Genomic DNA, 16275 nt, shown 5'->3' on the forward strand with positions numbered 1-16275 from the left:
AATACTGTTTATATAAAGGGTGAAGAGATTGGGACCAATAACATGGTTATTTATGTTGGTATTTTGGTTTATGACTATTAAGTAGGAATAAAGAAACCTCCACGGAATCCAAAACACCCGCAAAGATTCCAACGATTGCGAATCAGTCACTATATCGATTGCATTCGTGAGGTCAAGGAAAACACAGAGTGAGGGTTTAGCTTTTTTATTATAAATGTATAGCTCTTCAAATATCAATTGCAGATCATAAAAACCTTTACCGTTTACCGACAATTTTGTTTGATTTACCATAGGCGTAGATTGATCATTTTATAAAACAATTGAGAAAGAAGGAAAATTTGTTATTTGACATACGAGTTCTGATCTCCTAAAATACAGATAGATCTTTGTGGCAATTCCATTTTTTTTTTTTTGGACAACTACTTCAAATATATAAAACGTGCTTCAAACCGATTACTATACGTGTGAATAAAAATTCTTGGTATTTACACATTTCTTAAAATAACTTGAGACCAAAAAGAGTAAATTTTGCTATTTCAATTTCATATTTTCAAATACGTTCAAATAGTTTCCTCGTGAATTTCGTGGCCTTTTTTGTTTTCTTGTGAAAAAATCCGTTCCTGAGATACGGCCTACGTCCGTTTTAGTTGACCACCCAGTACTTTTTTTATTATTAAGAGAAATGAAGTTTCTAATGAAGCCTGATTCTGAGTTCAGCGCGCGTGTATCATCAAAGCATGTCTCTGTTTATTAAATATTCTAAATTTTGAGACTAAAGTACGTTTAGAAGATCAAAGCTAAATCATTTCCAAGAAGGAGGTCGATATTTAAGTCGCACTCTATTTGTTTGCTTTTTACTAGATAACTACAGAGTGAAGCTTTGAAGTTTGAAGTAATATACAAATCTGGGGCTTTGGTTTGATTTGAGTGTATAATCACAAAAGTCTTTTCACTTACAAAGTCCAGATACGTCCACTTAATATCTGATACACATTGTTTATTAAAGGAGACGTATCTGGGTCTACCTAATGTTAAAGGATAGACAGGACATTGTTTCAAACTCGTCAGCGTCCCTCCTGGCTTACCCAGGATGGTAATACAACAGTGTAGTCCAAGACTAGAAAACATTGTGGACTAAGTCACTGGTATATATGTAGATATTACAGCTTCAAATGAAATTAACATTAATATTAAAAAGTTCAAGAGAATATTCACCTATAAAATGGACTTACTTGAAATAATTCCCTCTTTAATAATGTTGTTTCTAATGTTTATAAATATTAAAACACTATCAAATTAAAATAATGAGTTAATTGTAAGTTTAAATAACGAAATGATTATTAGTTTTCACAGTAATTAATAAATTATTCTTTGAGATTTAAACAGTTACGTAAAGTTTTTACATAACTACTTTTCATAACTTATATAAAGAGGTTATGATGTTTCCTTATGTCAAGTAGTGACTCAAAGTGTCACATTTGATTGCGGAATTAGATAAAAATCGTTGACAATCAGTTTCAGGGCATTGCCAATCTTCTGTCTTTTGATAAACTTCAATAATGAATAATAGTATCTTAGACTAACCAGATTAGTTATATGTATAATGTGAAATAAAATTAAAGCAATTATTAAAAATTTGATTTTTGAGTAGATATTTCTATTTTTGACCCTCTGTGCAATGGAGAATCACTAACAGAGTGGTTTATCATGATTATCACCTTGGTGCAATTACCCTCAGCGTTTTTATTTTATCGCTTACCCTTTGCGACAGAAATAGATCAAAATGATCAATTCTCGTATGATTCGATTTATTACCTTTATAGTGAAATGCTCTTGATTTTGCTGCGGTGCCACAAGTCATGCAGTTATATAATACTCCCTCCTTTCTATACACTTTTCTCTCATTATATAACAAAGTGCTATCGTTATAAGTACAGCGATCGCTATTCCCATTCCTATACTGACCCATATTATTTCTTCGTTGATCCCCTGGTACGATCGCCCTAAAAAAATTTAAAACAAATAATATTATGTTTGTGAAAATACTTTCCGTGAAGTTAAGATTGATTATGTAGCTTGTAGAGGACCGGTTTCGTGATATTCATTGAAAACAAACATTCTAAACAAGACTAAATTATCTCGCCTTCCTGATTAGAACCATTTAAGATCTGTTAATCATATATTCAGTTATACAATATGGTTTTTTACAATTTTTTTTCTTGTTTTTCAAAATTCTATATTTTATTTTTCAATTTTCAAGCAAATCACTTATAATTTTTCCATTTTTATTTTTCAAATTTCATCTCTTTTTTGGGTTTTAGGTTTTTTCATGATTTTTCTTTCAGTTTATAAGGTGTTTTTCAAAATTCTATATTTTACTTTCCAATTTTTCAGCAAATCACTCATAATTTTTCCAATTTTCTAGTTTTGTTTTTAAAATTTTATCTCTTTTTTGGGATTTAGGTTTTTTTACGATTTTTTCTAGTTTTTCACGTCTCTTCCAAAATTCTAGATTTTATTTTTCAATTTTCTAGCAAATCATTCATAATTTTTCCAATTTTATATTTTTGTTTTTAAAATTTCATCCTTTTTTCGGATTTAGGTTTTTTTACGATTTTTCTTCTATTTTTTCATGTCTTTTTCAAAATTCTATATTTTATTTTTCAATTTTCTAGCAAATCATTCATAATATTTCCAATATTCTATTTTTGTCTATCAAATTTTATCTATTTTTCAAGTTTCAGGTTTTTTAACGATTTTTCTTCTAGTTTTTAGCTTCTTTTTCATAATTCTATATTTTATTTTTCAATTTTCCAGCAAATCACTCATAATTATCCCAATTTCCCATTTTTGTTTTTAAAATTTTATCTTTTTTTTGGGATTTAGGTTTTTTTACGATTTTTTTTAGTTTTTCACGTCTCTTCCAAAATTCTAGATTTTATTTTTTAATTTTCTAGCAAATCATTTATAATTTTTCCAATTTTATATTTTTGTTTTTAAAATTTCATCCTTTTTTCGGATTTAGGTTTTTTTACGATTTTTCTTCTATTTTTTCATGTCTTTTTCAAAATTCTATATTTTATTTTTCAATTTTCTAGCAAATCATTCATAATATTTCCAATATTCTATTTTTGTCTATCAAATTTTATCTATTTTTCAAGTTTCAGGTTTTTTAACGATTTTTCTTCTAGTTTTTAGCTTCTTTTTCATAATTCTATATTTTATTTTTCAATTTTCCAGCAAATCACTCATAATTATCCCAATTTCCCATTTTTGTTTTTAAAATTTTATCTTTTTTTTGGGATTTAGGTTTTTTTACGATTTTTTTTAGTTTTTCACGTCTCTTCCAAAATTCTAGATTTTATTTTTCAATTTTCTAGCAAATCATTTATAATTTTTCCAATTTTATATTTTTGTTTTTAAAATTTCATCCTTTTTTCGGATTTAGGTTTTTTTACGATTTTTCTTCTATTTTTTCATGTCTTTTTCAAAATTCTATATTTTATTTTTCAATTTTCTAGCAAATCATTCATAATATTTCCAATATTCTATTTTTGTCTATCAAATTTTATCTATTTTTCAAGTTTCAGGTTTTTTAACGATTTTTCTTCTAGTTTTTAGCTTCTTTTTCATAATTCTATATTTTATTTTTCAATTTTCCAGCAAATCACTCATAATTATCCCAATTTCCCATTTTTGTTTTTAAAATTTTATCTTTTTTTTGGGATTTAGGTTTTTTTACGATTTTTTTTAGTTTTTCACGTCTCTTCCAAAATTCTAGATTTTATTTTTCAATTTTCTAGCAAATCATTTATAATTTTTCCAATTTTATATTTTTGTTTTTAAAATTTCATCCTTTTTTCGGATTTAGGTTTTTTTACGATTTTTCTTCTATTTTTTCATGTCTTTTTCAAAATTCTATATTTTATTTTTCAATTTTCTAGCAAATCATTCATAATATTTCCAATATTCTATTTTTGTCTATCAAATTTTATCTATTTTTCAAGTTTCAGGTTTTTTAACGATTTTTCTTCTAGTTTTTAGCTTCTTTTTCATAATTCTATATTTTATTTTTCAATTTTCCAGCAAATCACTCATAATTATCCCAATTTCCCATTTTTGTTTTTAAAATTTTATCTTTTTTTTGGGATTTAGGTTTTTTTACGATTTTTTTTAGTTTTTCACGTCTCTTCCAAAATTCTAGATTTTATTTTTCAATTTTCTAGCAAATCATTTATAATTTTTCCAATTTTATATTTTTGTTTTTAAAATTTCATCCTTTTTTCGGATTTAGGTTTTTTTACGATTTTTCTTCTATTTTTTCATGTCTTTTTCAAAATTCTATATTTTATTTTTCAATTTTCTAGCAAATCATTCATAATATTTCCAATATTCTATTTTTGTCTATCAAATTTTATCTATTTTTCAAGTTTCAGGTTTTTTAACGATTTTTCTTCTAGTTTTTAGCTTCTTTTTCATAATTCTATATTTTATTTTTCAATTTTCCAGCAAATTACTCATAATTATCCCAATTTCCCATTTTTGTTTTTAAAATTTTATCTCTTTTTTGGGATTTAGGTTTTTTTACGATTTTTTTTAGTTTTTCACGTCTCTTCCAAAATTCTAGATTTTATTTTTCAATTTTCTAGCAAATCATTCATAATTTTTCCAATTTTATATTTTTGTTTTTAAAATTTCATCCTTTTTTCGGATTTAGGTTTTTTTACGATTTTTCTTCTATTTTTTCATGTCTTTTTCAAAATTCTATATTTTATTTTTCAATTTTCTAGCAAATCATTCATAATATTTCCAATATTCTATTTTTGTCTATCAAATTTTATCTATTTTTCAAGTTTCAGGTTTTTTAACGATTTTTCTTCTAGTTTTTAGCTTCTTTTTCATAATTCTATATTTTATTTTTCAATTTTCCAGCAAATCACTTATAATTATCCCAATTTCCCATTTTTGTTTTTAAAATTTTATCTCTTTTTGAGTTTAGGTTTTTTTACGATTTTTCTTCTATTTTTTCACGTCTTTTTCAAAATTCTATATTTTATTTTTCAATTTTCCAGCAAATTATTCATAATTTTTCCAATTTTCTATTTTTGTTTATCAAATTTCATCTATTTTTCAAGTTTCAGGTTTTTTAACGATCTTTTTTCTAGTTTTTAGCTTCTTTTTCATAATTCTATATTTTAATTTTCCAGCAAATCACTTCTAATTATTACAATTCTCCATTTTTGTTTTTCAAATTTCATCCTTTTTTTGTTTTTTTCCTTTTAGTTTTCTGTGTTTCTTTCTAATTTCTGTTTTATATCATTGTGACTATGAAGAATAATAATTCTACTCATTCAACTTCCACTTACTCATTGTATTAGTTAAGATATATTGTAACCTAACCTTCCTCAATGTCTTACTTAAGCGGTTCCATATGTCCCTTAGATACTTGTAGTTCCATTAATCATTTACCCTTATTTTTGTATGGATGTGACATGACTACCATAAATATAGTGAATTATAAATTTTGTATATAATAGGATTAGTATTTAAGAGAACATAAACACGCATAGAAAGTTCTAAATATTCTTAACATCCAACGAGAACAGTAGTTAGATTATTGAAACCATTTTATTTATTTTTATTTTATGTTAATAAATATTAATTGCATTAATTGTACACCTGCACATATGAATTCTTGCAGACAGTTTTTTTTCTATATTTGAATAACAGACAGATACCTATACAAGTTTTTTCTTGTGTAAATAACACGATGTTCGACAATTTTCAATTCAATGTGTTTTAATACCTCCTGTGAGTATTTCCAATTAATAATTACAATTTATGATAATTTTCTTAAGAATGTTTCTTTATGGCAAACGGTTTCCTTGGTACATACAACGATCTAACAATCTAAATATCTCCTAAATAATAAATGTTGTAGAGTTAAGCAAAGAGTAAAAAATCGTTCGAAAAATTCATTTTTAATATATTTAGATGGTACAGGTTGTCCAAGTGAGAATTACAGATTGTTAACCATTGTTCATGAGCCGACCCTGGCCTTCAGATAGTAGTATAGAATTATTTATTACGTCAAACATGGACATACGTAATAATCTATCAAAAATCGATAATGTTCGAATGTATCATTTGTCACAGCATTATTTTCACGTCATGTAATCACTCAAATACCTATTTAATTACAGTCACAATTCAGTAACTTCACATGATTTGTTTCTATCATTCAAAATGGTAACATATAACTAAAAGCCATTGTGATTACAACACCTTGTATATAACATTTCACTTGAGTTCTTTAATATCTTCAAAAATTATTTTACGTGTAGACCATTTACAAAGCACTTTAGCATCCTCCGAATAAACCACTACACTTCCTAGTTGACTGTTCCCTTGAAACCGCGTTTAATTTGTGAGTGGGAACGACTACGTCCGTTTAGTTAGAGATAGTAATCCCCCAAATTTATGCCTCATTTTCTTTCACGCTTTTACTCGTTTCGAGGTTTTTGTATTTTCTGCTTTCATGTAAAACCTCGACATAGAAAATCGTCATTCCCTTTTTTTAGAACTTTCCACGTTAGTTTGATGTAAATATAAAACTTTTATTGTTGATTTAGAGTCGTTTCAATCATTTTTTTAGTCATTTATTTTGTTTATAGTTCCCTTAACTGCAAATCTAAATATTCAACACTCATAAATTGTTTTGTTTTCATGTTGATACTATTACTGAGAATTAGGAAATTTTCTCAGTCTTCTTTCTTCATCCTCCCTTTTTTTAGTCATTATCCCTTAAGTTTGATTTGACTTCTAACGTTTTTTGTTTGATTTAGATGCAGTTCCACCATTTTTTCAGTTACTTATTCTGATTAAAGTTCCCTTACGGTTTAGTTTTTATTTAGAATCAGTTTATTATTTTCTTCATGTTTCAGTTATTTTTTATTTCTAAAAGATCCCTTAGCTCCATATCTGAATCTTTAGCACTCTTAAATTGTTTCATTCCATGTTTTAATAAACAGGTACCTATAAGAGGAATTTCAATGAAAAAGAGACTCTGCAGAAAAATATAATAATAATAATAATTCATTATTCTTATAGAACACCCTGTAACTATAAAATTCTTTCATCCGTGATAAAATTTCAACACAGAATCAACCCTAACCAAAGCTGACACCAAAAGCAGAAAATAAATCAAAATTCTCAATATTTTGAACAAATATGACGAGGACGTCATGGATCTAGGTCTATTCGGCAAAAAAACGGTCAATAGAGTTCGTTCAAGCACCTCCGCGGTCTCTAAGGTCGTTTCAGCGACTTGAAGTTGAGTCACTTCGCAGAACCGAGTAAAGTCGATTTCCCTGCGGTTTAACTAGCTTGGATCGAATATTTCGGTGACTCTCGGGGCGAAGTAAAGGAAGGCTTCGAATTTACCTTTAATTTTTCTGTACGCCTTCAATTTGTTCAAATAGTGAGTTTTAAAATATAAAAAATTGGCGAATCACACTATTTGCGTGGGAAGCGTAGAAAGCCCCTAAAGATTTTCATTTGGCTCAAGACGATGGCTCTTTCTTCTTTACTTGAAAGGTAAAAGTCTTTGAACCACTTTGGCGTTGGTGACAGTGACAGTGAAGTTATTTAATCAATTATTTTACTAGTGATAGCAGTAACAAAAATTGTCGCAAATGGTACTACTACTGATACTGGACATGGAAATTGGTTCAAATCCCATATTATACATTATATTTCATTGATAATAATTCATTTCTAAGAATTTGGTGAAAAAAAAAATATAATTGGCGCAGTCAATAGGATCACGAAAGAGTCCTTCTAGAGAACAGAGAAAAAAATGGTTTTTTTAGTAATTATTAATTAATACATACAAAGTTTTTGTACCCATCCAGTGTGTCACTAAACAAGGACAAATAAAAGATATTTTTTCAGAACAAAAATTAACGTCTTCCAACATTTTCTCAAAATATAATGTTTGCAACTGAAAATCGGAATGGACACTCTGTATTAATTTTATAATGGCATTAGAAGTTTTTTCTTAAAAATTGATGTGCTTAACATCTACAGTACCAGAATTTATTACATAAGATCAATATTGATAATAGGAAAGTAGTAGAACTAAAAATAAAAATAGATTTGTCGAATACACAATTAATAAAAGAAAACTTCATATTCGCCATTCAAAGAACTCAGCCAGTCTGAAAAAGCTACAACATCAATCATTTAAGAAACAATATGACCTATGACCTTATATCTGATATGAAAAACTTTTCGATTTTCAAACATTGTGAACAGCGTGACAATATAGAATTTCATTTTCTCGTTATTTTTTGTCGGTATTTCTTTTTGTACAAAGCTTTGGTATTAGTTTAACGATGAATAGAAATCGAGCAGAATATATTTACACAGAATCGGAGGTTTTCATATCATGTTGCATTCAACAAGAAAATAATTTCAGCAATTTCTTGTTAAAACACAGTCAACGTGTAGCAAGAACAACGAAAATCCTGATGAGAAATATCTGGCGACAAAAATAAGAACTGAGAATGGGAACTTTTAGTTAGAATTGAGTGGCAATGAAACTATTGCTGTTTCTTTAACCTTAGGGAGGTTGAAATATTGAAAAAAACTGGCCGTTTAGTTTCATCGAACACTAATAATTCATCTAGAGCAATTAGAAAAAAACTAATGAAATTTTTCGATTCACTTCGCTCATTTCGCAAACAGGTAAAAACGATTAGGTAGGAAATTCCCAATTCAGTTTATAACTTTACGTACTCTACGAATAGAGAGAGAAATGCTTTATTGTCAAAAAACTGTTACAATTTGCAGATAAAGCCTTGTAAAAACTAAAAAACAAACATAAAAATAACTAAATAAAGGTACAAATCTTACAAGGATTTAACGGTTTTTATCATCTAGTCTGTTATATAAATTATTTATGTTAATTTATTATTGGGAGATGGCGGATTTACAGGGATTCAGGCTATTCGTATTTTGCTGCCTCTATTGGCCTCTAAAATTAGCTCAAAATTATTTGAATTACATTTGTTATCAATGAAATTTCAACTACCTAGCAACCTAACTCAACCTAACCTAACTAACCTAACCTAACCTAAGCTAACCTAACCTAACCTAACCTAACCTAACTTAACCTAACCGAACCTAACCTAACCTAACATAACCTAACCTTTTTCTTTTTCCATGAGGTGGGGTGGAAGCTAATGTCGTTCTCACAGAGAACAGGTGCAATACTGTGAGTTTGTGTGGGACTCTCACCCACTAAACCATCCTCCTTATTCCTAAATTCTTGGGAGCTGCGTATATTTCATCAGCATACCTAACCTAACCTAACCCAACGTAACTTAAACTAACTTCACGTAAATAATGGTCAAAAGATATTATTTTAAGCAAAGAAAATTTCAGTTATGCACTAATTTTAAAGTAAGGAATATACTTTCTTAAAATTATTCAACATTTATATAATGTTGTTACGAACGCGTCCTTGCCCTGGAGCCGGTCCTCCCAAGATCTACTGGAATTTTAAAATTCGGCTAAGGCGCGCGGCGAGTTCTATTCATTCATTTGTTTTGTTTCTTTATTTTCTATATATATATATATATATATATATATATATATATATATAAGGAGTTTCCGTATCGCAGTTTAGTTTAGTTTATAATAAATAAACATAGTGAATAGACCGAAATAGAAAGTAATCGAATAATTCAAATACATTATTCATATTGGTTAGTTAAGTGTTGGTGATACGTGATTTATTATAAAATAATGTAGTGTATAGTGTTTAAATAAATTGAGAATGTAAGAGACTGTTTATTTATTCACTCCACAAGTAGAAATAGTATAGATAAATAAGAAAAGATTGCAATATAAAGAGAACTTACACAATAACTTTCATTTCTGTAAAAATTGCGAAACTCGACTTAAATCGTGATAAAAAACTGTGTAACACAATTTGCCCCTTCGCAAAATTCGCCGTTCTAGGCTTCAGCCTATTCAGTCTGCTGGTGAATCCACCAGTGCACTTAGGAAAATACAAAACAAGAACCAACAAAAGATTGACACCTTGGTGGACTACCCAAAATAAAAAAGAAGCAGAATATTGAAAAACTATGGAAAATACTTGCTGACTGATGCACCGCAATCGAATTTTTCGGCATTTTCGTACACCAATCGACACAAGTTTTTTGAGCAATTACCAAATTATGCTCTATCATTTCACGCACAGCATGGATGTTGTCTGGCACAACAGGCAAGTGCGATCACGATTGGAATTGGAAAACCAGCGAAACACGTTGTCTGGAGATGGTGATTCACCACCAAAAGTCGAAGCAATTTGATATATACACTCCTGTTGGATAATCTACGTTGAAAGTCATGTTCACAGATACTTAAATGTTGTAAGTAAACAACTCAAATAGAACATCCAACAGGAATTCGACAAAGGACTACTGTTCAAAACAAAACAAAAATTATCTCCTTTACTTAAATCTTACCTAAGTGATAGATATATACAAGTCAAAGTCCAAACCTCCTTATCCAATTATCAACCCATAAAACCAGGCGTCACCTAAAGAAATGTCCTTGGCCCTTATCTGTACCTTAAGTATGCTGCTGATATTCCAACTGGCGACGATACTCTAACCACTACCTTCGCAGATGATACTGCAAAATAATGTGTTCAGATACACACCCTACAAGAGCAGCAGAAAAACTACAATATCACCTACAAGAATAGCTACTTCAGTGGAGAATGAAAGTTAACACTAATAATTCACGTTCATCACAAAACGAGGTGTCTGTACACAAGTAATCATTGACGATTCCAGTTAAAGCAGAAGTCAAATACCTCGGACTACACTTGGACCAAAAATGAACTTGGAAGAAACACATACTAAAGCTGAAAATTACTTATGTACAAAATCATCCTAAAACCATCCTAAAACCAATGGCATAGAGCTATGGGGTTGCATTAAACCATCGAACGCCAAGATCCTTTTCAATCTAGAATAATAGTTAATGCTCCATGGTTCATAAGCAACCACACATTACACACAGACCTCAGTATTCCAACCATCAATGAAGTTATTCAGACATCAGCGATAAGAAACAGAAACCGCTACGAAAACCACCAAAATCCACTAATATCCAAGCTCTACACTGATCCAATGGAACAAAGAAGATTGAAAAGACGCCGGACAAAAGACCTCATAGTGGATGGTGCCCACCTCAAGTCTTTTATCAAGAAACCACTTATTACTTATTACTCGCTATTTTTTGAATAGATTGTAAATTTGCAATTTGCACCCTCTGATTACGTGAACCATTAATAATGTCAAGCTCTCTTACAGCAATGTCAGATTTGACATATCCATATTCAGTGGGGTCATACAAACTCCCCATTTTGTGCTGGTTTTGAACATATTTTGTCATATTTCAATAGATATGCATGCGTATATTATATCAAAATGTTTGGCACATAAATTCGTTATTCAGTCATACCACATTATTTTAAACCACAGAAGAAAATTTTTCGTTTCGTTTCGATAACCAAGTTCTTATGCAATGGTTAGGAAATTGATGACGAAATTGTATAGTTTCATTATTTGAACTTGGAATATTCGAAATAATCTTGTATCCTCCTTGTTTTAATTCAACATTTTAAATAAAGTGAGATTATCAAAAATTCACGTAGATCTAAACGAGGTACCTAATACCATCCTGTTCTAGAATGGCCTGATGGGATATCAAAAATCTAATGTCACTTTTCAACTGATTTTGATGGCCACTATAAATAACTACCTCTCGAATTTATCAATTTTATGAGGCTCTTCACCAAAAAGATTAATAAAATGACAATCACTTTACTAACCCACTTAATCTTCCGAATAATATTTCACTGACTGGCAGCTTATACAAACTTTTATGTAGATGGAAAGACACTGAAGAATTAACTAAAATAAGTGTTGGTAAAACGAAGTAATCAAAATTCTTTTGAGAGTTTCTATTATTCTATACAGTTTAATTTAAATTCAAGTTGTTTGCATCGTAAACCAAACGATTAATGGCTGCGTTGGAAACCCAGACTTTTGTAATAAATTGAAGCTAGAACCGTCTGAAGGACTGTGAGATAATTTATTTCTGGATTATTGTGAAAAATGGAGTTTTTTCAGAAAACTATCCATAGTCGATCTTATGTAAGAATTATCACATGTAGACTAGGTACAAATAAAATAAAATTTCAATTTACAAACAAAACCACAATTAATAACAAAATTGTAGATTATATCAGTATATTGGCAAGTGATTATGCATTTTTTTGCATTGTAAAATATTGAGCCCTCAAATAATCCTGAATGTCCTAAGAATGCTACATTTCAACGTCGTCAATGATGATGTTATTGTATAAAAAGGCTGCAATTTATTTTTATATTAGAAAAGTATGGTTTTAGAAACGTTGAGACAGAGATTAGAATCGCACCAAGATTTAAAGGTAATTTAGTCACTAGACATGGTCTAGTGAGCTCCAAGAGTAACTCGTATTGTCTGCAAAAAGACATATTTCATCACTGATGTTTAGATATGCGATGTCGTTTATAAACATAAGAAACAAAATTTGTTAATTAAAATATTATGATTAACACAATCGAAAGCCTTTGAAAAATCACAAAAAGTTGTTGTAGTGGAGTGATGAATGTTTAGACATTATTTAGCAGTCGCCTTCATGGGTAATACTAAAACTATATTTTTTTAAGTACGATTTGTTTTTTGCCTAAAAATAGATTTCAGCATCGGCGCAAATTTCTATCCAGCGAGCATCCTCTAGAGGTCTAATAATGAAGATAAGTCGCTGAGCGACAGATATAGAGAAAACGGTGATTGCCAAAGCTAATTCATACAATCTTTACATCGTTTCCATTTATTTATGACGCAGTGTATTATCTTGGAAGCAGTTTCGCCACAACTTCATCCTTCAATCACTTTAAGAACAGTAAGTAAAAATCACTGTTGGTTGGTTATGGTTTCTTCGTTTTTTAAAATATTGTACCATGCGCATCCTAAAATGATGTTATTACCTTGATAGCCGACTTTTGCGACTTGTCACGCTTTGGAATCGGTTGATCATGTGCATCCATTCGGCTCAGGTGTGAAATTATAGAGCCACGTTTCATTTAATGTCTCATTCGATGCAAAAATTTGGATTTGTTGAGATTGAACAGCTTCAAACACTACTCACAATAATTAATTCATTATTGCTTATGTAACTGCTTGATATTTAAATAATTCTATAACTGAACAACAAACGATCGAAAAAAAATACCACTAAAAACAAAATTTAAACAAAAAAACAACTATTGAGAACACAGTTCAAATAATGCTAATCAAAAGTTGCTTGCCCCCAGCGGCCATTTTGGTATCATAAACGTCAAAGTCATCGAATACTCCAAATAAATAGCTTTTGTGAAATTTTGAGGTTAAGTTATCCTTAATTAACCCTCAAAAATGATTCGATCGCTTCCTAATTACTATAACAGTATCAAAAAGTGTATTTTTTGTTGGAGGTATCGAAAAAGAAATTAATTTTTTTTCTAAGCTTTGAGATTCTATGACTCTTCAGGGATGCAGCTTGGTATAAAGGTAAATTGCGCCCTGTGTCGGTTGTCTAATAAATATGGGCTCATGTTTTTTATCCCAGCAATTTAGACAAATCCAAAAGTAATTTTCATCTTCAAAAACCTATTTAATCTTATCTATCTGTTTAGTTTCCTATTCTATTTGTTATTTGACACCAATAAATTTTTACCAATTATTCACATCAATATAGGTTCTAATTATATCTTTTTTAACCAGAGATGTTTACTTTCTTCTTCTTCCTACCCCCAACTATGAGTTGAAGAAGTTAGTACTTGGGACCTCTGAGTATATGATCCAAATAAGTTGTTTATCTTCTTTCTATATTCAGAAGAATTTCTCTGTATTTTCTCATCCCTCTTAGCATTTCTCCATTTGTCACTTCATCAATCCATGGTATATCTAGCGTTTTTATGCGTCCATGTTTCCATAGCATAAAGTAATACCAAACATAAGTAACGTCTAGTGTTCGCATTCTTATTTTCAAGCTAATATATTTGTTGGTAAGGATATTCTTCAATTCTCTTTCTCTCTTCCTCCCAGTACTCTTTCAAACATCTTCCGATGTAGTTGGTTGGTTGGTTGTAGTTCATTTTGTTGCTATTTATCTTTAATCCGTACTTTTCCTTCTTCTTCTTCTTCTTCTGCTATCCATTGATGGATTTTTGCGATTACTTCTAACCATTTTATCTTTTCTCTTGTGGTCTTAATTAACTCTCCTAGTTATTATCTTATAAGATATTGTGGAGCCACAACATCTTCTTTCTGGACAAACCTTCTTCTTTTCTCTGTCTTCTCTTCAATCAAGAGTTGAAGAAAATGGTGTCTCTCGCTTTGTATCACATGTCCCAGCTATGTGTCCAGTCCAGCAATTCTTGTTCCCCCTAGAATAATTTCTTCGTTGGTTTTTTATCGTTCAAGAAATTCAAGTTCAAAATTCTTCGGTAGATCCACATCTCAAATACCTCCAAACTGTTCATGGTGTTATCTTCCAGTTTCATTTTCATACGTAGCATTTTGTGAAACTCCGTCTGAGGTTGAGGTCGAAGTCAGAGTTCGTAAACATGTTTTTGATGTTCATGAATGAGTTCCTCGCTTTTTATATCCTGCATTTGATCTCTACGTCTGCTGACCAATTACTAGGAACTTTGTATTATTTTGAGATTGATTTCCATAAGCCGACTGTGTATTTCAACTACGTCCAGAAGCCTTTGGAGGTCATTCTGCTATCAGGACTGTAGCATCTGCATCAAGAGCGCCTTGAAGGATGTCTTCCAAATGAAGGTTAAATAGGAATGGAGAGAGAACGAATCCCTGCCTAGTACTTCTAACGATTTTCTAGGCATTTGAAAGATCGTTGTCCAACTGCAACTGATTGGTTCTATTACAAGTTTTTAATACATCGCATATCTTTCTGGTTCTATATCAAGTCGCCTTAGTAGTTGAGTTGTTACACTCTGTCGAAAACTTTTTCGTAATTCATAAAACTCACGTTCTTTTTACCAACACACATTAGTCACAGTTTACTAACTTTATTGAAACGAAATTATTTTGTCCTATTTTCCAAATTCGGCAAATAATGAAATTTTCGAATCAATAGATCTTGTCGCTTTTCGTTTCACCTACAGACCGGAATTTATTTATCTTCATATTGATTTCTTATTGGAAAGTTACCGAGCACAAAGGAATACAAGTTATCTACAGAATACATAAAACATTAACCAGCTAAATTTGATTGAAAACAATGTCCCGATTCTGACGTAGAAGACAAGAAATATTCAAGCGTTAGCAATATGATTTTACAAATGAATAGGTAAATGGAAATGAACAATTGGGTAATTAGTTGGGATCGATAGGCGTTTGTAGAAGTTCAAAATCATTAACGCCTAGCGTTACCATTTGAGTGTAGACTCCCTAAAAGTTTTCGCTGCAGTCTTATTTTATGACTTACTAACTTAAATCAGAATTTTTGTTAGTTCAAAGAAATTCCAAGGAGCTAAATTTTGTACAACTATGAACCATTTTATTTCGAAAATATGATCGTTACGTTATGTCCTAATTTTTGCACAAAACTGACTCTAAAAAAATCTCAAGAAATTGTTTACAGCGAGAATGTTGACCAGATACAAGGATGGTCCCAGAAGTACCTGGACCAACAAAGAAAACACAACAATTTTGTAAAAAAATATATTTATTTTTCATTTATCATAATCTTTTAGCTCCATACACTATTCCCAGTGATTTCAATGATCCCCTTCTCATTGTTGGCAAATTTATGACAACCGAGTTAATTTTTTAAAGTCTAGGAACAGAAAATAATTCGAGGGAGATAAATCTAGCGAATAGGGTGCATGAGGTAGTAATTTAACCTTTGTTTTTTTGATTTTGGTCATTGCAACAGGGGATGTGTGAGCTAGTGCATTGTTTTGATGAAACAACAGTTTCTTCTTTGCCAAATGTAGCCGTTTTTGCTTGATTCTCTTGCTCACCGTTAATAGTTTTTCCTTTTTCAAGATATTCAATGAAAATTATCTCACACGCATCCCAAAAAACCTACGCCATGATCTTGCCTGCAGAAGGAACTGTCTTTGCCTCCTTTGG

The 16275-nt window shown here is 30.2% G+C and overlaps 1 protein-coding gene across 1 annotated transcript in view; it reads right to left on the minus strand.

Moving 5' to 3' along the window:
- Positions 1–16275, minus strand: part of LOC130446416 (uncharacterized) — a 36286-nt gene that overhangs the window by 10087 nt on the left and 9924 nt on the right. The window contains exon 3 of the mRNA XM_056782669.1: positions 1816–2003. Within this exon, the coding sequence (XP_056638647.1) occupies positions 1858–2003 (146 nt within the window). The 3' untranslated portion in view covers positions 1816–1857. The remainder of the gene's footprint in view (positions 1–1815; positions 2004–16275) is intronic.

The sequence above is a fragment of the Diorhabda sublineata genome, chromosome 7 (genome assembly GCF_026230105.1).
Source record: "Diorhabda sublineata isolate icDioSubl1.1 chromosome 7, icDioSubl1.1, whole genome shotgun sequence".
In the NCBI taxonomy this organism is placed as follows: Eukaryota; Metazoa; Arthropoda; class Insecta; order Coleoptera; family Chrysomelidae; genus Diorhabda; species Diorhabda sublineata.